The following is a 25,270-nucleotide window of genomic DNA, read 5'->3' as shown; positions in this document are numbered from 1 at the left end:
GAGGTAAAGCTAAGAAGCTCATTTAGGCCTGCAGGTGCCTTTGTCCCTAATGCTGAAATCCAACAACACTCACGCTGTGCTAAAAGGCATTTGACTACACCACCCTTTATGCCCATGTGTACTCTGTCAATTCTCCATATTTGTAATTCACCCAGTACACTTATAATGGATCTTAAAGTGTTGGAGGATTGTTTTCAGACTGCTGACGTCCTCAACATTTTTAGCAGCCAGAATATCCCTGTCCCTGACATGCTCACATGTCCTGACCCTTAAATCACTTGAGGTGAAACCAATATAAATTAGTCCACATGAACATTTGGCATAATATACAACGTGTGTTGTGCTACATGACATATAGTCCTGGATTTTAAATTCTTTTTGCCCATTCGCAGACATAAATGATGTGGTGCGAACCAGGTTTTTGCATGCCAGGCAACTCCCACAAGGAAAACCCCTCTCTGTGTACCTGCTTTAAATGGATCTTGGGATTTGGTCACATAGTGATTATTAACAAGAATATCCTTTAGGTTCGTACTTTTTCTTGCTGTCAGAAGGGGTGACGCCAAAATAGTTTTGGAGAGTGTTGGTTCTGTCTTTAGTACTGACCCATATTTTTGAAAAATCTCTCTAATTGTATCCCAATGGTGGTTATAGGTTGATATGAATCACATGGCAGAATCCCCTGATTTCTTATTTCTGGGCAAGAGTAATTTACTCATAGCAGTTCCCTTTGCCCTATGATAACTCCTTTTAATACACCTCTTGCTGTAACCCCGACTCAAAAACTTCTCCTCAAGGTCCATGAAAATAAGGTAACTCAAGGAAAGTGCAGTATAAAATTCACCTAAAAATCATAATTATGCACCCATGGAATATATATAAAAGAGACAACTCGGACAAATAAGATAAAACAAACGAAAAAAAACGAGGAAATTGTCCAATAATTAAAATTTCTTTATTTTATTATTTAACAGACAAATGTATACATTATTAAGAGTAAAAAATAATAAATTAGTAAGGGGAGGCCAATGCCAAAATGAAGGCACAGCCTGGGGACAGCTGTAAATACTTAGTAAAATACACCCACAGTAATAGCATACAAGATCAAGTGACAACAGACAATAAAAATATATAATTAATGTGTAATATATGTATATATACACTCACTGGCCACTTTATTAGGTACACCTGTCCAACTGTGTGTTAAGACTTAATTTCTAATCAGCCAATCACATGGCGGCAACTCAGTGCATTTAGGCATGTAGACATGGTCAAGACAATCTCCTGCAGTTCAAACCGAGCATCAGTATGGGGAAGAAAGGTGATTTGAGTGCCTTTGAACGTGGCATGATTGTTGGTGCCAGAAGGGCTGGTCTGAGAATTTCAGAAACTGCTGATCTACTGGGATTTTCACGCACAACCATCTCTAGGGTTTACAGAGAATGGTCCGAAAAAGAAAAAAAATCCAGTGAGCGGCAGTTCTGTGGCCGGAAATGCCATGTTGATGCCAGAGGTCAGAGGAGAATGGGCAGACTGGTTCGAGCTGATAGAAAGGCAACAGTGACTCAAATTGCCACCCATTACAACCAAGGTAGGCAGAAGAGCATCTCTGAACGCACAGTGCGTCGAACTTTGAGGCAGATGGGCTACAGCAGCAGAAGACCACACTGGGTACCACTCCTCTCAGCTAAGAACAGGAAACTGAGGCTACAATTTGCACAAGCTCATCGAAATTGGACAGTAGAAGATTGGAAAAACGTTGCCTGGTCTGATGAGTCTCGATTTCTGCTGCGACATTCGGATGGTAGGGTCAGAATTTGGCGTAAACAACATGAAAGCATGGATCCATCCTGCCTTGTATCAACGGTTCAGGCTGGTGGTGGTGGTGTCATGGTGTGTGGAATTTTTTCTGGGCACTCTTTGGGCCCCTTGGTACCAATTGAGCATCGTTGCAATGCCACAGCCTACCTGAGTATTGTTGCTGACCATGTCCATCCCTTTATGACCACAATGTACCCAACATCTGATGGCTACTTTCAGCAGGATAATGCGCCATGTCATAAAGCTCGAATCATCTCAGATTGGTTTCTTGAACATGACAATGAGTTTACTGTACTCAAATGGCCTCCTCAGTCACCAGATCTCAATCCAATAGAGCATCTTTGGGATGTGGTGGAACGGGAGATTCGCATCAGGGATGTGCAGCCGACAAATCTGCGCCAACTGTGTGATGCCATCATGTCAATATGGTCCAAAATCTCTGAGGAATGCTTCCAGCACCTTGTTGAATCTCTGCCACGAAGAATTGAGGCAGTTCTGAAGGCAAAAGGGGGTCCAACCCCTTACTAGCATGGTGTACCTAATAAAGTGGCCAGTGAGTGTATATAAACATGTATATCAAGTACAAAATTAAAAATGATAAGTGCAAGCAAGAAAAAACTGTGTGAAAAAATGGTAAAAACAAATATAAATAAAAAATAAAAAATGTAAAATTATATCTACACTGAAAAAAATATATATTATTACCACACATAAAGTGCAATGTGATATAAAAATAGGTCAGACCCCCTGACGAAGGTACGCCGAAACGCGCTTCAGGGCTGGCACATCCTGGGGACAGAAGCAGCAGAAAGGTATTTACACTGTGCTCACAATCTTATATCACTTTTTCTATTATAATTACATTATAAGCGCTGATTTATCACATCACCGCTGCACATTGCACTTTATGTGCGGTTGTTTATTTATTTATTATTTATTATTTATTATAAATTATCCTAGTATTTGGTTTATATATGTATGTATATATATAGATTTACACAGGGATTTCTTTTGTACACGTTTTTTATTCACTATTTTATATCACATTGCACTTTATGTGTGGTAATAATATATATTTTTTTCAGTGTAGATATAATTTTACATTTTTTATTTTTTATTTATATTTGTTTTTACCATTTTTTCACACAGTTTTTTCTTGCTTGCACTTATCATTTTTAATTTTGTACTTGATATACATGTTTATATATATATATATATTACACATTAATTATATATTTTTATTGTCTGTTGTCACTTGATCTTGTATGCTATTACTGTGGGTGTATTTTACTAAGTATTTACAGCTGTCCCCAGGCTGTGCCTTCATTTTGGCATTGGCCTCCCCTTACTAATTTATTATTTTTTACTCTTAATAATGTATACATTTGTCTGTTAAATAATAAAATAAAGAAATTTTAATTATTGGACAATTTCCTCGGTTTTTTTCTTTTGTTTTATCCTCAAGGTCCATGGCCTGATTTTCAAATAGTGAATCAGATGTACAAATTCTCCTCATCTGGAGTAATTGGCTTGTAGTAGTGGAGTCAGGGTGCGCTGATGATGCATGCAATAATGAGTTTATCAAGGTTTCCTTCCTGTATACGTCCATATGTAACAGCCAATCTTTTTGTGTTTTGATTGTGATATCCAGAAAATAAATTTGTTCCTGATGGTAAGTATATGTGAGCCTGATATTGGACTCGTTGCAGTTCAATTCCAACATAAAGTTCTTTAACTCATTAATGGAGCCCTGCCAAATAAACAAAATATCATCTATATTACGTATATATCTGTACCACCCAAGGATCTGGGAACCTGCACATGCATTATCGGGAAAGATGTTTCTCTCCCAATAGCCCAAGAAGTGATTGGCATACGATGGTGCACACGCCGCCCCCATAGCTGTATCTCTACATTGCAGAAAGAAAGCATCCTTAAATGTAAAAAAATTATGTATTAGGATGAACCACACCAACTTCGACACCAGCCCCCAAATGTCCGTATCCAAATTACTGGACTACAAAAAGAATTGAGCAGCTGTCAGGCCATCCTCATGTCGGATACTAGTGTACAGCGATTCAACATTGGCAGTAACAAGTAACATATCTAACTCTAGATGTAAACTATCTAACAATCGCAGGTCGTCCGTGGTGTCCCAGACATAGGATGATTAGTATTGTGAGGAAAGAGGGAGACACAAGCACAATTTAGGGTCTTATCCCACAAATGGTAGTAGGTATTCAAAGTATGTATAGATAAGGGCTGACAGAGATCCACAAGTCGGTCACTGACCATATGAAACCGAACTCTGCAAAGGAATACGTATGTATGCTTCATGTGGTATTTCCTGAAGAAGAGGTTGCAAAAAACCTTGAAATGCGTAGAATAAACCACTGTCAAACTTTAATAACCTGGAATTTCATCATTTGGGCAGCGCGGACGAAATCCACGTATTCCTTTGCAGAGTTCTGTGACATAGGATGATAGCATCTCAACCTGTGGTCGCAAGTAGTGTTCCAAAAATTTTCAGACAGGATCACATAGTCCTCCTATGCCAGAGACAATCGTACGCCCAGGAGGATTCACAGGATCTTTATATGAATTGCTGCTTTTCCTTTTTGGTTTTCCCAGCCACCTAACTAGTATGGGTCTGTTTGCTTTGCACCTTGTTCCATACTGTTCATTTTGTCACTGTATTATTCTTTATATTCTTTATATACAGGGTGGGCCATGGGGGCATGCACTTGTCCTTGAGTGACATTTCTGGTCAGTAGCAGAACTGTAGGGTTAGCAGAACCTGCTCTGAAGTCTCCACTGCTATCAATATATTTTATATAGATATAATATTGCATTGAACAAACACATGGCTCAGGAAAGTGAGAGCCATAATTAGGAGAAATGCTCTGGAAAATGCTGATGGTGGAATCTGCTGATTTATAACTGCATTTTGCCAGAAGCTGAGAGGGAGGGAAAGTGAGGTGAGCAGTTAATTGCTGTGTAGAAATCAATGTGTGTAGAGAGCAGACTAGGATCTAGGAGTTAACCTCTTCTGGAATGTAACTACTGCACATACTTGGCCATGCACTGGTGGTCTGCACACCATGTAAAATAAAAGCTTTCGCACCACAAGAGTGAAAGCATATAGAAAGATGAAGTTAATTGAAAATGTACTCAGTAGATTTCTTTATTTTGACATCATGAAATAACATGAGTAATTCCGTTTAAATGGGATTTTTGGTTGGGATAAAAAAAAAAACTCCCCCCAATCCTTATGGTCTATAAAATGGTCTAGCACTGCGAGTTCTCTGTGCTATTTATATAATGAAAATCAGTACAAACTACTTGAGGCATGGTAGCCTACAACTATACACAAAACTATTTATTGAGCACTTGATGTTGCAACTCTCAAGTATGCTTTATCTAGTCTATATTCTAGAAATACCCCAAAACTGCAACTTGCTGGTCTATGACGCAGGTACTGCTTAAGGACCTTTTTAACAGAATTATTAGATTAGATCCACTCACATATGTACATAATGTACCTAAAAATAATGTAAAAGCTAGTACCAGGGTGATTCTCTGTGTTCTTACTGCAATGGTCTTTTTTTTTTTTTTTTTGGAAGCAATCAGTTGCTCCATCCAAAGTGGATATTTATACCGAAATTAAAGATGCCTAACTTCATGGAATATCTGATTACTTCAGTCCACAGAACTTCATGGAATATCTTATTAGTTCAATCCATAGTATGCTGAAAACTTTAGTTCCTTTTCTGTGTATTCATACCGAATAACAAATCCAATGCAAGTCAATGGGAAAGCCGAATATTTTTCTTCTGGACCCAACAATCAGGTACAAGAGCCTTAGAAAAAAGCTGAAATGGATGGGAAAGAGCTAAAACTAAATGGGAACAGAATGGAGAAGATGCCTGCATGCCTTTCTAACTCACATATGGTATCTGGAAATAATGTTGTCCAGCTATTGCGTCAGTTTTATGGATTTATAAGAAGACCTACCAAACCTAATTTTTTTAAAGGGAAAAATGCTAAGAAACATTTTTTCTTCATAATTACATGTATATAATGCTAAATAAAAATAAAACAAAATAAAAAAAAATATACCTCCCCTTCAGCATATGTTCACCAGGAGCATTTTGGCTTTAGTTTTTCCTTTTACTTTTGTGAGGGCTCCCTCATTCAAAATTGTTATCTAGATAATGGAATACATACTCCCTATCACTTTACAATGCCAGCTAAAACATGCACATTTGAATTTTGGGCTTTGCCCACCACCACCCCAGGTTCACCGCCATGTCATTATGCGGCCCTCGCTTCACATTTTCAGAGGGCCAGCAGATGCTGTGAATCGAATCCTGAGTTTGGGAACGGCCATCAGGTGGATCTGTATCATATATTTGGGAGGACTCTCCTACATTTGAGAGGTCCCTCCCTCATTCAAAATTGTTAGCTAGATAGTGGAATGCATATTCCCCATCTCTTTTCAATGCCAGCTAAAACATGCCCATTTGAATTTTGGCCTTCGCCTGCCACCACCACCACGTACACCTCTATGTCTTTATGCGGCCCCCAGTTCACATTTTCAGAGCCAGCAGGTGCCATGAAACCTGAGTTTTGTGAGCTACACAGTTCATTTTGGCCACCGGATCCCAGTGAAGCCTCTGTCATAGTGGGTAAAGCAATTGTAAGGTGAATATAATACAGGAGTTAGGGGAGCTGTATGATCAATGTCAGTAAATTGGATTTTACCAGACACCAAAAGCACTAGAATATAATTCTGAATGCAGTGTATGCAAGCGAAGACCTGTATTGTGGTCAGCCTGTCAGGCCCGAAACCCATGTCAGGAACATGTACAAGCCTAATTTTACTTGGAATTAGTCTCCTCAAGGAAAACTACCCAACCAGGCAGAATTTATTTTTTGCATGGTTTGGAGCAGCAATGGAGTAATTACAGGATATGTCCCAGAGAGTGACGAGATCTGTGGAGTGTATTACTCAGGTGACAGGCAGTGCTACAGAACTCAGGTAAAGGCCTTATCGAAGCAATGACCATGTTTTAATATGTGTAAGGCTGCGGCCTGAAAAAGGTCTGTGGAGCTTGTTAACCCAGTCTCTTTGACCTGCTTAAAATGGACAGAAACTGGCCAATATCCCACCACCATTTTTTTTTACCAAAATGTATAAAATTTAAGGGAAGCGACAATTTAATAAAGAGATACAAGTCTCATTTAGGAGCCTGAATAAGCCAGCAATGGTCTTTTTGCAGCACCAGACAATGTAAAGTGCTAACGAATATGCATGCTGACAAGGGACAACTGGGACAACGAACTGGACGTGGCTGCTAACAGTTGTCTGTGCAACTGCAGGTTGTGGGTAAGAGGCATCAGCGCCTCCTTACTGGACAGCAGATTGGGAAGGACGTAACACAGGGGAAGGGTGAGTGGTTTCACCGTCAGAAAACAGATTTTGTACCCAGGCGTTCCATCCACATACTGGGGTGCTGCGTATGTCAGCAGTATATGGCGTAGGATAACAGAGGAATTATGTCGAATTTCCCTTTATGAAGGGATGTGTGGGTATGATTTTCGAACTAACAACATTTATAGAGAGCACGTTTCATTACTCATATTATTATTCTGTGCAAGGCTGAAACCTAAAGAAATATGTGGAGCATATTAATGCATTGATTTTCCACAATGTCCAAGTGCAGACCCAAAAAACAATATCAGGCTCCCAGATACACCCTTAACCCCTTTCTGCCATGAGACGTACTATCCCATCCATGTGCCCTGGGACTTTATTCCCAGGGACGGGATAGTACGTCATAGCGATCAGCGGCGCCCACGTGGTGAGCACCGCTGATCGCGGCCGGGTGTCAGATGATTATCACAGCTGACACCCAGCACAATGTGTCAGGGGCAATCACGGACCGCCCCTGACACGTTAACCCCTTGCACACTGCGATCAAACACGATCGCGGTGTGCCGGGGGTTAAAGGGAAGCATCGGCAGGGAGGGGGCTCCCTACATGCTTCCCTGAGCCCCCCACGGCAGCGCAATGTGCAGCACTGCTGCGGGGGGCTCCTTCCCTGCAGGCCCCCGAATCCAAGATGGCAACGGGGACCTTCGGGGGCCTGCAGGGAGCCGGCTTCCTCAGTACCTGCAAAGCGCAGGCACGAGGAAGCCTGCTGCACTGCTTGTGACAGATCAGCGATCTGTCACAGGACAGTGATGTCCCACCTGGGACAATGTAATAAAGTTAATAAAAAAAAGTGTTAAAATAATTTTTAAAAAATCGCCAAATAAATTAGAAAAAAAAAATATTCCCCCAATAAATTCATTTTTTGGAAATAAAAAAAAAACAATAAAAGTACACATATTTGGTATCGCCGCATCCGTAACGACCCGCCCTATAAAACTGTCCCATTAGTTAACCCTTTTAGCGAACCCCTTAAAAAATAAAAATAAAAAACGAAGCAAAAAATAATGATTTATTATCATACCGCCAAACAAAAAGTGCAATAACGCGCAATCAAAAAGACGCATATAAATATCCATGGTACCGCTGAAAATGTCATCTTGTCCCGCAAAAAACGAGCCACCATACAGCATTATCAGTGAAAAAATGAAAAAGTTATAGCTCGCAGAATAAAGCGATGCAAAAATAATTATTTTTTATATAAAATAGTTTTCATTGCATAAAACCGACAAAACATAAAAAAATGACCTAAATAAGGTATCGCTGTAACCGTACTGACCCGAAGAATAAAAGGGCTTTATCAATTTTATCACACGCGGAACGGTGTAAACGCACCCCCCCAAAAGAAATTCATGAAACGCTGGTTTCTGTTCATTCTGTGTCCCAAAAATTGGAATAAAAAGCGATCAAAAAATGTCACGTGCCCGAAAATGGTACCAATAAAAACATCAACTCGTCCCTCACATGACTTGGTGGGTCAAAACACGGAAAAATTATAGCTCTCAATATGGGGTGATGCAAAAACTATTTTTACAGTAAAAAGCGGCTTTTAGCGTGTGACAGCTGCCAAACATAAAAACCCGCCATAAATAGAAAATCAAACCCCCCGTTATCACCCCCTTAGTTAGGGAAAATAATAAAAGAAAATGTATTTATTTCCATTTTCCCATTAGGACTAGGGCTAGGGTTAGGGCCAGGGCTAGGGTTAGGGCCAGGGCTAGGGTTAGGGCTAGGGTTAGGGCTGAGATTAGGGTTAGGGTGTGTTGGGGTTAGGGTTGGAGTTAGAATTGGGGGTTTCCACTGTTTGGGCACATCAGGTGCTCTCCAAATGCAACATGGCGTCTGATCTCAATTCCAGCCAATTCTGAGTTGAAAAAGTCAAATAGTGGTCCTTCCCTTCCAAGCTCTGCCATGCGCCCAAACAGTGTTTTACCCCCACATATGGGGTGTCAGCGTACTCAGGACAAATTGGACAACAACTTTTGCAGTCCAATTTCTCCTGTTACCCATGGGAAAATAAAAAAAATGGGGACTAAAAGATCATGTTTGCAGAAAAAATACAATTTTTTTATTTTCACGCCCGTTGTTAAAAACTTCTGTGAAGCACTGAGGGGTTCAAAGTGCTCACCACACAACTAGATAAGTTCCTTAGGGGGTCTAGTTTCCAAAATGGGGTCACTTGTGGGGGGTTTCCACTGTTTAGGTACATCAGGGGCTCTCCAAAAGCAACATGACACCCGCAGACCATTCCATCAAAGTCTGCATTCCAAAACGTCACTACTTCCCTTCCGAGACCCGACGTGTGCCCATACAGTAGTTTTCTCACACATATGGTGTATCAGCGTACTCAGGACAAATTGGACAACAACTTTTGGGGTCCAATTTCTCCTGGTACCCTTGGGAAAATAAAAAATTGGGGACTAAAAGATCATATTTTCACGCCCGGGCGTTATAAACTTCTGTGAAGCACTGGAGGGGTTAAAGTGCTCACCATACATCTAGATAAGTTCCTTGGGGGGTCTAGTTTCCAAAATGGTGTCATTTGTGGTGGGTTTCCACTGTTTTGGTACATCAGGGGCTCTCCAAACGCGACAAGGTGTCCGATCTCAATTCCAGCCAAAAATGTCAAATGCTTCCCTTCCGAGCTCTGCCATGTGCCCAAATAGTGGTCTACCCCCACATATGGGGTATCAGCGTACTCAGGACAAATTGCACAATAACTTTTAGGGTCCTGTTACCCTTGGTAAAATAAAAATTGGGGGTGAAAAGATCATTTTTGTGGAAAAAATATGATTTTTTAATTGTACCGCTGTACGTTATAAACTTCTGTGAAGCCCTTGTGGGTTCAAAGTTCTCATCACATATCTAGATAAGTTCCTTGGGGGGGTCTAGTTTCCAAAATGGGGTCACTTGTTGGGGGTTTCCACTGTTTAGGTACATCAGGGGCTCTCCAAACGTGACATGGTGTCCGATCTGAATTCCAGCCAATTTTGCATTGAAAAAGTCAAACGGCGCTCCTTCCCTTCTGAGCTCAGCCATGCGCCGAAACAGTGGTTCCCCCCACATATCAGGTATCAGCGTACTCAGGACAAATTGCAAAATAACATTTGCAGTCCAGTTTCTCCTGTTACCCTTGGTAAAATAAAAAAAAATTGAACCTGAAGTATTTTTTTCTGAAAAAAAGTTAAATGTTCATTTTTTTTTTAAATATTCAAAAAATTCCTGTGACGCACCTAAAGGGTTAATAAACTTCTTGAATGTGGTTTTGAGCACCTTAAGGGGTGCAGTTTTTAGAATGGTCTCACTTTTGGGTATTTTCTATCATATAGACCCCTCAAAGTGACTTCAAATGTGATGTGGTCCGTAAAAATAAAATGGTGTTGCAAAAATGAGAAATCGCTGGTCAATTTTTAACCCTTATAACTTCCTAACAAAATAAAATTTTGGTTCCGAAATTGTGCTGATGTAAAGTAAACATGCGAGAAATGTTACTTATCAAGTTTTTTGTGTGCCGTATCTCTGTGATTTAAGGGCATAAAAATTCAAATTTGGAAAATTGCGAAATTTTCAACATTTTTGCCAAATTTCCATTTTTTTCACAAATAAACGCAAGTTATTTAAATGAAATTTTACCACTAACATGAAGTACAATATGTCACGAGAAAACAGTGTCAGAATCACCGGGATCCATGGAAGTGTTTCAGAGTTATTACCTCATAAAGGGACAGTGGTCAGAATTGTAAAAATCGGCCCGGTCATGAACGTGCAAACCACCCTTGGGGCTTAAGGGGTTAAAGAGATCGTGAGAAGGGCAACAATAAAAAAATTATAATAATAGAATATATAGAGATTGAGAGTAGAAATTTGGCCATTGCACAATGTATAAAGGTTTCCAAAAATTGCCCAAGGGGTTTGTATCATACACGCTGAAAGAAACTGTGATGGGGAACTCACAATAAATTTTGCAGCTATTATAATTGCTAGAGATAGGGAGTACAAGTTTCACCATTGCAAATTGCACAAAGGTTTACAAATATTGCCCAAGGGGGTCTGTATCATACACGCTGAAAGAGACCGTGATGGGGACCTCACAATACACTTTGCAGCTATTATAATTGCTAGAGATAGGGAGTACAAGTTTCACCATTGCACAATTTAGAAAGGTTTACAAATTTAAAAACATTACCCATGTAAAGTAAACATATATGACAGCTAAATACTTGTAGCAGAAGCAGGAGTAGGACGTGATTTTCTGAACAAAATGAGTTTGGATGGTATGGAATGTACGTTAAGACAACTTCCAAAAAAGAACATTTGTGCTGCATTTACGTTGGGTTGCTGTCATCCGTAGGTCTTTCAAAGTCGGAGGAAATCCAGGCCTTGTTCAATTTTAGAAGAAGTAGCCTGTCTGCATTTTCTGTTGACAGGCGTGTGCGCATATCCATTATGATTGCACCAATGGAATTAAAAACCCTCTCAGACAACACACTTGCGGAAGGGCATGGCAGCACATCCAAGGCATACAAGGAGAGGTTGAGCCAAGTATGCAGTTTGTACAATCAATAGTTAAAGGGCACTAAAGAATCAGGAAGGACGCTGATATGGTCACTTAAGTACTCCTTCACCATTTTGGTTAACTTCTCCCTCCTTGTCATTGTTAAACCCAAAGGTAGCCCTTGCTGATGTGACAGTGTTATGAAAATGGCCCAGTTGGTGGACATCCCCCCCAAGTTGCACCTGGTGTGCATGCTTCTTTGCTGTAATCCTTGTGGGTGAAAAGAGCCGGTACCTCTGACAACAGCTTTGTCTGAGGGTAATCTTTTCAGTAACCCTTCAACAAAGGTCCTCTGGTGTTATGATTGAGTCACCGAGGAGGAAAAAACAAAACACAAGCTCAGCCCAGAAAATCAGAGAGGTTGGAAACTAGCGGATTGCAGACCCCTAATCCTATCACACAACTAGCAGTAGCCGTGGAGTGTTCCTACGTTGATCCTAGACACCTCGTCACAGCCGGAGATCTAAATAAGCCTAAAGAGAGAAAAGGGAAAAACTAACTGCTCCAGAGCAGACCCCAAAGCAATAGGTAGCCCCCAACATATAATGACGGTGAAGCAAGATGAAAACACTAACACAGATAGAAAGATAGGTTGAGCAAACGATGGGGCCCAAGCTAACTAAAAAGGACAGGACAGAAAAGCTGCTGTCTGCAATCCGAGAAAACCCTGCTAAAAATATTACCAACACAACTGATAAGCAAAAAGGACCCTGAAGTCACTAGACTTCAAACCCTATATCAGCACTCAGAATATTCTGGAAGCAGAGCAAAAGAGAACACTGATCAAGGAAAAAGAATCCAGCACATCCCCGGCCGGGGATGGCTGAACTCAAAAAGCAAGGAAAACAAAACCAAAACTAATAAGTTCAATAGCAGAGCAAAAACTTATCTTTGGGAAGCAGGAATCAGACTGGTCTCCAAGAATCCAGCAGAGAAATCACCAGCGACTCAGAAGGGCGTCAGCTGCCTTATATCCAGTCTGTAGTTCCCATTATCCAGTCACAATCCACCTGATCAGGTGTTTGGTTTCTTTCATCCAAATCAGCCTCACTACCTTCCTTCACCAGAAGAGGGAGATCCTAGGACACAAAAGATGAATGAACAGATGAGCTCACAACTAGTGTTGAGCATTCCGATACCGCAAGTATCGGGTATCGGCCGATACTTGCTGTATCGGAATTCCGATACCGACTTCCGATATTTTTTCAATATCGGAATTCGGCATCGGAATCGGAAGTTCAGTTGATTGACGGCCTGACGTCATCATGATGCGCGGTGTGTGCGCATCATGATGCGCCGTCATTTCGGGCCTTCCGGGGGTCTCTGCCGGCCTGCCGGGGGGCTGTGCCGGCCTGCCGGGGGGCTGTGTGGACTGCCCGGGGTCTGTACCGGCCTGCCGGGGGGCTGTGCCGGCCTGCCGGTGGTCTGTGCACCCTGTGGGGGTCTGTACCGGCCTGCCGGGGGGCTGTGCCGGCCTGCCGGGGGGCTGTGCTGATGTCCGGGGGTCTGTGCAAGCATCGTCCGATGGGACTACAAGTCCCATCGGGCGATGCCTGCTACCATGACAGTGATTGACACATTAGCCAATGATGGGACAGTAGTAGTCCCATCATCCGGCTAATGTGTTAAATGTTAAAAAAAAAAAAAAAAATACTACATACATACTACATGCATGCTACATACATACTACATGCTACATACATACTACATATATACTACATACATACTACATACATGCTACATACATACTACATGCATGCTACATACATACTACATGCTACATACATACTACATGCATGCTACATACATACTACATATATACTACATACATACTACATGCATGCTACATACATACTACATATATACTACATGCATGCTACATACATACTACATGCTACATACATACTACATATATACTACATACATACTACATACATGCTACATACATACTGCATGCTACATACATACTACATACATACTACATACATACTACATGCATGCTACATACATACTACATGCATGCTACATACATACTACATGCATGCTACATGCATGCTACATACATACTACATGCTACATACATACCACATACATACTACATACATACTACATACTACATATATACTACATGCATGCTACATACATACTACATACATACTACATGCTACATACATACTACATATATACTACATGCATGCTACATACATACTACATGCTACATACATACCACATACATACTACATACATGCTACATATATACTACATGCATGCTACATACATACTACATATATACTACATGCATGCTACATACATGCTACATGCATGCTACATACATACTACATACATACTACATGCTACATACATACCACATATATACTACATACATACAATACATTCATACAATACATACATAGACATACAGTACATATAACATAGAGTAACATACTTACCAATACTTGTCACATTGTTCCCCGAAGCCATTGTCTTTTCCGGAATAAATATTAACATAACAAACCACAAAAATACTCACCCACGATCCGAAGCAGTCCACGAGTGTGTCCCACGACGATCTTGGGTAGAGAACTGCAGCATCAGATGATGCTGCCGTTCTCTACGGGCTGCAGGAATCCAATGACGGAAGGTAGGTATCCTTCCGCACTGTATTCCTCCTCCACTTAAAAAAAAAAAGTCCCTAGTCTCACTTTATGCCATTGCTGCGTGGGAATTTCCCACACAGCAATGGCATAAAGTGAGACTAGGGACTTTTTTTTTTTTTAAGTGGCGGAGGAATACAGTGCGGAAGGATACCTACCTTCCGTCATTGGATTCCTGCAGCCCGTAGAGAACGGCAGCAACAGCTGATGCTGCAGTTCTCTACCCAAGATCGTCGTGGGACACACTCGTGGACTGCTTCGGATCGTGGGTGAGTATTTTTGTGGTTTGTTATGTTAATATTTATTCCGGAAAAGACAATGGCTTCGGGGAACAATGTGACAAGTATTGGTAAGTATGTTACTCTATGTTATATGTACTGTATGTCTATGTATGTATTGTATGAATGTATTGTATGTATGTAGTATATATGTGGTATGTATGTAGCATGTAGTATGTATGTAGTATGTATGTAGCATGCATGTAGCATGCAGTATGTATGTAGCATGCATGTAGTATATATGTAGTATGTATGTGGTATGTATGTAGCATGTAGTATGTATGTAGCATGCATGTAGTATGTATGTAGCATGCATGTAGTATATATGTAGTATGTATGTAGCATGTAGTATGTATGTAGCATGCATGTAGTATATATGTAGTATGTATGTAGCATGTAGTATGTATGTAGCATGCATGTAGTATGTATGTAGCATGCATGTAGTATGTATATGGTATGTATGTAGCATGTAGTATGTATGTAGCATGCATGTAGTATATATGTGTTATGTATGTGGTATGTATGTAGCATGCATGTAGCATGCATGTAGTATGTATGTAGTATGTATGTAGTATATATGTAGTATGTATGTAGCATGTAGTATGTATGTAGTATGTATGTAGCATGCATGTAGCATGCAGTATGTATGTAGCATGCATGTAGTATATATGTAGTATGTATGTAGCATGTAGTATGTAGCATGCATGTAGTATATATGTAGTATGTAGCATGTAGTATGTATGTAGCATGCATGTAGTATATATGTGTTATGTATGTAGCATGTAGCATGCATGTAGCATGCATGTAGTATGTATGTAGTATATATGTGGTATGTATGTAGCATGCAGTATGTATGTAGCATGCATGTAGTATATATGTAGTATGTATGTTGCATGTAGTATTTATGTAGTATGAATGTAGCATGTATGTAGTATGTAGTATGAATGTAGCATGTATGTAGTATGCATGTTGTATGTATGTAGCATGTAATTTTTTTTTTTTTTTTTTTTTTTTACATTTAACACATTAGCCGGATGATGGGACTACTACTGTCCCATCATTGGCTAATGTGTCAATCACTGTCATGGTAGCAGGCATCGCCCGATGGGACTTGTAGTCCCATCGGACGATGCCTGCACAGACCCCCGGAGCCTGCACAGACCACCGGCAGGCCGGCACAGCCCCCCGGCAGGCCGGCACAGCCCCCCGGAGCCTGCACAGCCCCCCGGCAGGCCGGCACAGCCCCCCGGCAGGCCGGCACAGCCCCCCGGAGCCTGCACAGACCACCGGCAGGCCGGCACAGACCACCGGAGCCTGCACAGACCCCCTGGCAGGCCGGCACAGCCCCCCGAAAGGCCCGTACAGACCCCAGAGAGGCTGTACAAGGGCAGGAAAGGGTTTTTCTTATTCCGATACCGGAAGTCCCATAGACTTGAATGGGACTTCCGGTATCGGAATCAGCGATACCGATACTTTTTTTAAAGATCGGCCGATACCATCCGATACGATACTTTGAAGTATCGGACGGTATCGCTCAACTCTACTCACAACACTATGGCATGCATGCACTGAAAATGACATGTCTGCCTCCGACATGAGAAAAGGAAATTTCTCCTTGTACTATGGGTCAAGAAAGGTGCACAGCCAGTATTATATGGTGGACAAAAGTCTTTCACGCGAGGATCTTGGGAAAGGCATCTAGACATGAATTGTGCCATGTGTGGCAGACTACAAACAGTCAAACATTCAATTTTTTTTATAGCCTTTACAACACACACCAACAGCAGGCTCAGGAAAATTATTGGCACTGGTAAATAGTGACATTTGTGTATCTCTGCAGACTTTGCGCCAGCCGCACAGCTGCAAGATGAATATACTCTATTTATTTAATCAATAGAATTTTTTTCATATCGCCTTTATGACACACGCCAACAGTAGACTTAGGCCAGGTTCAGATTGCGTTAGTGCAGTCCGTTCAACGTATGCGTTAAACGGACTGCGCTAGCGCAACTGCCTTTTTTGGATCACGTTATGCGATCCCGCTAGCGCAGATGCTTCATCTGCGCTAGCAGTAATGGACCCTCGGACGCTGCAGACCGCATCCGAGGGTCTGTCACAGAATGCCGTTTATGACATGCATTGGCAATGCGCTTGTCTATAGCAGTCTATGGGTGTGTTAACGCATCCGTTACATAGCGTTAATGCCGCTATGTAACGGATGCATTAAATACACCCCAACGCAATGTGAACCCAGCCTAAGGGAAATTACTGGTAAATAGTGACGTTTGCGTATCTAAGCAGGTTTTGTGCCAGTCACACAACTGCTAAATAAATATTAGCAATTTCAGCAATAGGCGAGGAATATTATATAGCAATTAGCTTTTAAAAAAGATGTTTAGTATATGCTGGAACTGAGGAATATTATTTAGCTGTAAAAAAAAAAGTGATTTAGTATATGCTGGTATGCAGGAATTTTATGTAGCTCCGAAAAAATGTGTTTAGTATATGCTGGTACTGAGTAATATTATTTGACTCTAAAAACAGCTGTTTTGTATATTATGGTAGTGGATGAAACCCTGCCTATCTCTCCCTAATCCCACAGTCTGTTCCTACACTATACAACACAATGCAGACTAGCAGAAATCTCCAGCATGTACTTGCAATGATAACACCCAGGTGCCTGCATTTCCTTTCCCACTTACTAAATCTCTCCCTACGCTATCTCCACCTAACAGAGAACTAATAGTCACTCTCAGTAGCTCTTAAAAGATATTTTTGTAATCAAAAACTCTCCTTATACTCTGTACTGTGCTTTCACTCTCCCTACAATCACACTAAGCTCTCACTACACTGTTTCCGGCTGTAATATGCATAAGATGGCGCCTGCAGAGATTAAATATCCCCTATGATGCTGTAAGGCCAGCCAATCACAGTAATGCCACACCAAAGATGGTGCCGGCATTACTGGGATTGGCAAGCAAGCCCAGCATGTTCATTGGCTGTTAATAAAGCACCAAACATGCTGGGCAGGTCACTCAAATATACCAAGGTGAATAGCAAATTACTCGCCGAGTAACGAATAGCCTGAATACAGTACTATCCATGCAAGTAATAATAATAATCTTTATTTATATAGCACCAACATGTTCCGCATCGCTTTACAGTTTAACAGTTTCAAACACAACAGTCATAATTAACAACGTTAACAAAACAATAATTGAAGCAAAATAAGACGACCCTGCTCGTGAGAGCTTACAATCTACAATGAGGTGGGGGAGATACAAAGTACAGGTGTGTATTTACAATGATGGTCCAGCCATCTTGAGGGAGTAGGGGATAGACAGAGATAGTGAATGGGATACACACACACACTAACACATAAAATGACTTTGACTAGGGAACATGATAGACCTCTCTGAACAAATGTGTTTTGAGTGAGCGCCTAAAACTGTGCAGGTTGTGGATGGTCCTAGTTTCTTGGGGTAGAGAATTCCAAAGGATTGGCTCAGCGCTGGAGAAGTCTTAGAGTCGAGAATGGGAGGTACGGATTAGTGCAGAGGTTAGTCGAAAGTCGTTTGCAGAGCGCAGCGGTCGGTTAGGCCGATAGACAGAAATGAGGGAGGAGATGTAAGGGGATGCCGTACTGTGGAGAGCTTTGTGGGTGAGAGCAAGCACTTTGAATTGGATCCTGTAGTGAATGGGCAGCCAGTGTAACGACTGGCTTAGAGCGGGCATGTCTGAGTACTGATTAGCTATGGAATTGAAGGACCCTGGCTGCTGCATTAAGGATAGACTGGAAAGGGAAAAGTCAAGTGAGGGAGAGGCCAATTAATAGAGCGTTACAGTAGTCCAGGCGGGAGTGGATCAAGGCGACATTGAGACTTTTGTTGTTTCCATGGTGAGAAAAGGGTGTATTCTAGAGATGTTCTTTAGGTGTAAGAGGCAGCAAGCTGGCAAGAGATTGTATATGGGAAGTGAAGGAGAGATTGGTGTCAAACATAACACCCAGATAGTGCACCTGCTGCCAGGGTGTTATTATGGTGCTACCCATGGAGAGGGAAATTACAGATTTAGGGAGGTTAGTAGTCAGCAGGCGCAGAAGTTAGTTTTGGAAAAGTTGAGTTTCAGATAGAGGGCGGACATGATGTTGGAGACTGCGGACAGAGAGTCACTGGCGTTCTGTAATAGTGAATAGTGCCAAATGTATTCGCTCATCACTATTACTAACACATCTGTAAACTAATCATGATTCCATCATTCCCTATAACTATCTCTTTGCAGCTGTGCAGTTCTACTTTCCACCTTCCTTTTGAGTTTTTGTTTTCACCTTTTATTCTCCTTTATGGTCAACTGTTTGTACTTACATTTCTGGACTATAGCCTACAGCATATATAAAGCAAAGCCATACCAAATTGCTGTTTCATATAAAATCTTGAAAAAAAAAACAGTTTAAAAGAAGAGTGCAGCTGACAACAGTTTTTAGTACTGTTACAAAAAGGGAATACTGATGTGTGCACACCAAGCCTCGCTAAGAAACTGTATCCCTTCTCTATCGCAGCACTAAAATATGTTTTTGTGTGATGATAAGAATATACCTGTAGCACAAAAACAATGTCACTGTTTTGGGGAAATTGCACCAGATAGATCAGAATATTTTCATGCCTTTTGTATTTCTTGTTGGTATTAATATGCATATAATTCAATGTCTACTTGTCATTTGTACCACAAAATTACCAAAGGGGAGAAAGGAGATATAATTTTTGGAATTGTTCTTTTAGATCATAAATAATTCTTAGTATATTAAAAAATGATACAGTGTTTTTTTTCTTTAGGAAATGGTATTGGAGACGCCTGCGAAGGAGATTTTGACAGAGATTTGGTGGTTGACAGAGTGGATGTCTGTCCTGACAATGCAGAAATCACGCTTACAGACTTCAGAGCTTACCAAACAGTTGTCTTGGACCCAGAGGGAGATGCCCAAATTGATCCAAATTGGATTGTTTTAAATGAGGTATTCTGATAAACTGTAGATGCTGTTTCCTTTGTTAAAATACAAAAAAATGGCGCAAACAACAAGGACCTGCAAATGCTGACTGATCTAGGTTTATAAAACATCTCACATGTTGTCATTAAAATAAGCATTACGTAAGCATCTGCATCACAGAAATCTCCAAAATGTAAAAAAAAAGCCAGGACCTTTTAGAAATGTTAAAAAAAAATATAGGCACCCTGACAGGCCTGGAAAATTTTAATTTTAAAGGGACTGTAAGATTCTGTCTGTATACCCGTTTGCGTCCTCCACTGCTCAGGAGCTGTGGTATGACCAGTCTATGTCCCTGCAAGGTCAGACCCAGCCATTACACAGTACACAGCAGGGGTACATTTATAAAATTATCTCAGCACAGGAACATTTTATTTCTACACATCCAAATGTGGAAATTATTATTATTATTACAAGATGTATTGATTAAAATGTATTTTGGTCATGGCAAAACACCTTTAAGCATAATGATACAGCAGTCAGGACTTAAAGGAATGTTTTTGTGTTGTTTTTAACGAGGGTACCTCTTCTGCCTCCTGGCATCCTGTTTGCCATTTGCAGTACCTTTCTGAAGACTGTCCATGTGACCATCAGCATGGATGCACCTCTAATCCAAATTAAGCACTTTTACATTCTGCTAGGAATAACTTCTTTGCCTGGGCAGCATGAGAGAAGCACATGGCCACTGGAACAGGCCAAAATCAGTGATCTAGACAGCAGAGTGGTGTTTGAAGGCTCTTAAAGCATAGAGCCTTGTGCATGCTCCTGACATTGGCAACTGGCCACTGTGACACTGCAAGGTAACCGGTAATCTTGGCAACAAGCAGTAAACCATGAGGCCATGTGCACACGGTGCGGATTCTGCTGCGGATCCGCAGCGTTTCAGGCTCTGCGGGTCCGCAGCAGATTTAGGTGCGTTGTACAGTACCATTGTTTTCAATGGTAAACTGAAAAACGCTGTGCACATGCTGCAGATTTTTCCGCACAGATTTGATGCGGGTTCAAATCCGCAGCATGTCAATTCTTTGTGCGGATTCCGCTGCGGTTTCACACCTTCTCCATTGTAGAGGTGTGAAACCGCAGGGCTAAACCGCAGTCTAATTCGCAGGTCTTTTGACCTGAGATTTTACCTGCGGATTTTTACAAATCCACGCTGGAAAATCAGCAGGACCAAAATCTACATGTGCACAAAGCCTGAAAGTACAAATTCTACTGTTTTTGATGAAGGAGAGCATTTTTAATAAGACATAAGTTGTACATTTACTTGTTTTTACAACCACTTTGAATTTTAACCATTTAAAAGCTTGAAATAACCCCTGTTGTGAATTTGCTTTCTGGCCTACCTCTGGTTACTGCTGAAGGTGGTGGAGCTGGTCAGGTTGACGGAGGGGTTGCGAGTTCTCTTTCTGAACTTCCTCTGGTGGTTACTGGAGGTAATGGAGCTGATCTGAATAACAAAGGCTTGCCACCTGATAATGAGGACGACAATTGGATATCTGGGGTTTCAGACTGGATTTAAGATAGCCGACTCCCTCTATCCCTGCTGGTGATTTTTTCTGCCTCCTGAGGTCTTAGTTTTCAGCTCAGTCCCTGCATGCTCAGCTAAGTGTTCTTTTGCTATTCTGTTCACATTTGATCTGGGTTTGTCTATTTCAGTTTTGTGTGGGTCAGCCAGCTCCGGCTGGGGCTGTGCTGAATCACCGCCCATATGTTACTGCATAAGCCAGTGTGTTTTTGTCCCTTATTAGATTGGCCTCTTTTTGCTCTGCTTTCAGAATATACCTGTCACGGGGGCTTAGTTCAACTAAGGCTGAAATACCCGGGGCCCCTGTGGTGTCCCTTTACTAGGGGAAACCCTGTCTGACCCTCAACCCAGGGTTTTTGCTGAAGGTGCAAATGCCTGAGCCTCCGACCTTTCCTTATCTCCTGCTCAGCCCTGCACTTAACCCTCCACCCTCCACCCAGTGAGAAGTCACCACCAAAGCTCCCACACAAATAATGACAGACAGGGAGAACTTAAACTGCACTGCGCCGCACACACACAGGAATAAACAGTAATGTGAACAGGGCACAACTAAACACAAATATGGGAAGGAGAAAGGATAACGACGGATCATACGACACCAGATATGAATCTCTCTCTCTTGAACACCTCCACTCCAGACCGGAACCACTTGGTATGAAACACAAGCTATAATCGGCGACGCCCATAGGCCAGCATGACTATTTAAAGACCGTGGGCGTGACTAACCATCCAACCTGGTCTCCAGCAGGATTAACCCCTGAGAGCCTGAAGACCAGGCCGGCGCCACTGAGGCTATAGTGGCTGGAGGTGGAACTACCTCTGCCTGCCGGATGCTGTGGTGTGAACAGCGTCCGACATGACAGTACCCCGTCTTCTACGAGGGACCCCAGGGCCCTCAAGACTCATAGGACCCGGCTTGTCCGGATGACGACGGTGAAAAGAACTGACCAGCTGATCCGCATGTATGTCTGAGGCTGGAACCCAAGACCTCTCCTCTGGACCATACCCCCGCCAGTGCACCAAATACTGAAGAGTACGGCGTACTACTCGAGAGTCCACTACCTTGGCGACCTCGAACTCTAACTCACCATCCACCATGACTGGAGGTGGCATCGGCGTCGTGTCCACCAAGCCTACCACCTTTTTCAATAAAGCCCTGTGAAACACGTTGTGTATCTTGTACACCGCGGGAAGTTCCAACCGATAAGCTACTGGGTTAATGATGGCAGAAATCCTAAAAGGCCCAATAAACCTTGGACCCAGTTTTAAAGAAGGGATTTTGAGTTTTATGTTCTTCGTAGCTAACCACACCCATTCACCCACACACAGGTCCGGACCTGGCACGCGTCTACTGTCAGCCACCCGTTTGTACCTGGCACTCATGCTCAACAAACGCTGTTTCACCCGCCTCCAGACTGATGACAATTGGGCTCCTAGCTGATCCTCCTCCGGGACACCCCCGGAGTCACCCTGACGTAAGGTACAAAACTGAGGATGTTGACCGTACACACAAAAGAATGGAGACTCTCCTGATGACTCTTGGCGGTGATTATTTAATGCGAATTCGGCCAGAGGAAGGAAAGTAGACCACTCCTCCTGGTTGTCGGACACAAAGCATCGTAAATACTGTTCTAGATTTTGGTTCATGCGCTCAGTTTGTCCATTAGACTGTGGATGAAACGCCGATGAATGTGACAACTTGATCCCCAACCTTGAGCAAAAAGCTTTCCAAAACCTCGCCACAAATTGCGTACCCCTATCAGATACTATGTCAGACGGTACTCCGTGGAGTCTGACCACCTCCTTCACAAATACCTGAGCCAACGTCTTAGCATTGGGCAAAGAGGACAACGCCACAAAATGCGCCATCTTTGAAAAACGGTCAACCACCACCAGGATGACCGTGTTCCCTGCCGAGGCTGGCAAGTCAGTGATAAAATCCATGGAGATTTCTGTCCATGGCCTATTGGGTACCCCCAGAGGCTGTAGCGTGCCAGCAGGACGGGTTCGGGGTGACTTAGCCCTAGCGCACGTGATGCAAGCTGCCACGTACGAGACCACGTCCTGCCGGATTTTGGGCCACCAGAAACGACGCGATACCAGCTCTAAGGTGCCCTTCACCCCTGGGTGACCAGCCAGTACCGAATCGTGGTGTTCCTTCAACACCTTAGGCCGAAGATGCAGGGGTACAAATGATTTGTTGGCGGGAAGTCCTGGTGATACCTCCTCTTGGGCCTCGGCAATCTCCGCCTCTACCTCAGTCGTGAGAGCCGAGACCACTACCCCTTTCTGGAGGATGGGTACCGGCTCTTCCCGAGGTTCTCCCCCCGGAAAACACCTAGACAAAGCATCCGCCTTGGTGTTTTTAGCCCCGGGACGGTACGTCACAAGAAAATTGAAACGAGTAAAAAACAATGCCCAGCGAGCCTGCCTAGGAGACAGACGCTTGGCCGACTCCAGGTAGAGCAGATTCTTATGGTCGGTGATAACTGTGACCTGGTGAGCCGCCCCCTCCAAGAAGTGTCGCCATTCCTCAAAAGCCAGTTTGATGGCCAACAACTCCCTGTTGCCGATATCATAATTCCGTTCGGCCGGCGACAACTTCTTGGAGAAGTAGGCGCATGGATGCATCTCGCTCAAGGACGAGCCTTGAGACAGTACTGCCCCCACTCCCACCTCCGACGCATCAACCTCTACCACAAAAGGTTTAGACACGTCTGGTTGCACCAGAATGGGGGCTGAAGCAAAACTATTCTTCAGACGCTCAAATGCACGTATAGCCACCTCAGGCCAGTTCGCCAGATCGGCACCCTTTTTTGTCATGTCCGTGAGCGGTTTGGCGACAGTCGAAAAGTGTTTTATAAATTTCCTATAATAATTCGCAAACCCAAGGAACCGCTGGAGTGCTTTCAGACTCTCCGGCCTCTCCCATTGCAACACCGCTTGCACCTTAGCGGTGTCCATTTTAAAACCAGCTGCGGACACAATATATCCCAAAAAGGGCAACTCCTGGACAAAAAATAAACATTTTTCCAGCTTAGCATAGAGCTGGTTCTCCCGGAGCAACTGTAACACCTGCCTAACATGCTGCAAATGAGTGTCCCGATCGCTAGAATAAATGAGGATATCATCCAGGTATACAATCACAAATCTCCCCAGGACATGAGCAAAGACATCATTAATAAAATGTTGGAAAACGGCAGGCGCGGTGGTCAACCCAAACGGCATAACCAGACTCTCAAAATGACCCTCAGGAGTGTTAAACGCCGTCTTCCACTCATCCCCCTGACGGACCCTTATGAGGTTATACGCCCCCCTGAGGTCCAGCTTGGAAAACCATTTTGCCCCCGCTACCTGGTTGAACAAATCCGGGATCAACGGCATTGGGTAGGGATCACGGATAGTAATCTGGTTTAACTCTCGGAAATCCAGACACGGGCGTAACCCCCCATCTTTCTTCTTAATGAAGAAAAACCCCGCGGCTACAGGCGAGGACGAAGGCCGGATGTGACCTTTGCTCAGACTCTCCGCGATGTAGTCTTTCAGAGCTTGTCTCTCAGGACCAGAAATATTAAACATCCTGGCCTTAGGTAATTTGGCCCCGGGTTTTAACCTAATAGCACAGTCATAGGCTCTATGTGGAGGCAGTTCTGAGCAACCCTTCTCAGAGAAAACATCCGCGAAATCCTGCAAAGCCTCCGGCAGGCTGGGCGTCACGGCGGACACACATGTGGCCAAGCAATTGTCTTGGCAGAAACCACTCCATTGTACTATGTCCTGAGTTTTCCAATCAATTACCGGGTTGTGCCTGGACAGCCATGGAAAACCCAGGACCATTTGAGCTGGGAGATTACGGAGGACCCTACATGTAACCGACTCAGAATGTAGGACCCCAATGTGGA

General features: G+C 42.7%; 1 protein-coding gene across 1 annotated transcript in view; it reads left to right on the top strand.

Annotated features, from left to right (window-relative positions):
• The window catches only part of LOC141075888 (cartilage oligomeric matrix protein-like), a 579,419-nt gene that overhangs the window by 467,703 nt on the left and 86,446 nt on the right, over window positions 1-25,270 (top strand). Inside the window, exon 14 of the mRNA XM_073563079.1 lies at window positions 19,635-19,813. Within this exon, the coding sequence (XP_073419180.1) occupies window positions 19,635-19,813 (179 nt within the window). The remainder of the gene's footprint in view (window positions 1-19,634; window positions 19,814-25,270) is intronic.

The sequence above is a fragment of the Dendrobates tinctorius genome, unplaced genomic scaffold (assembly GCF_039654945.1).
Source record: "Dendrobates tinctorius isolate UK_male_01 unplaced genomic scaffold, ASM3965494v1 ptg000377l, whole genome shotgun sequence".
Taxonomy (NCBI): domain Eukaryota; kingdom Metazoa; phylum Chordata; class Amphibia; order Anura; family Dendrobatidae; genus Dendrobates; species Dendrobates tinctorius.
The sequence above is the reverse complement of the archived record's forward strand: the minus strand, read 5'-3'. Positions and strand labels throughout refer to the sequence as shown.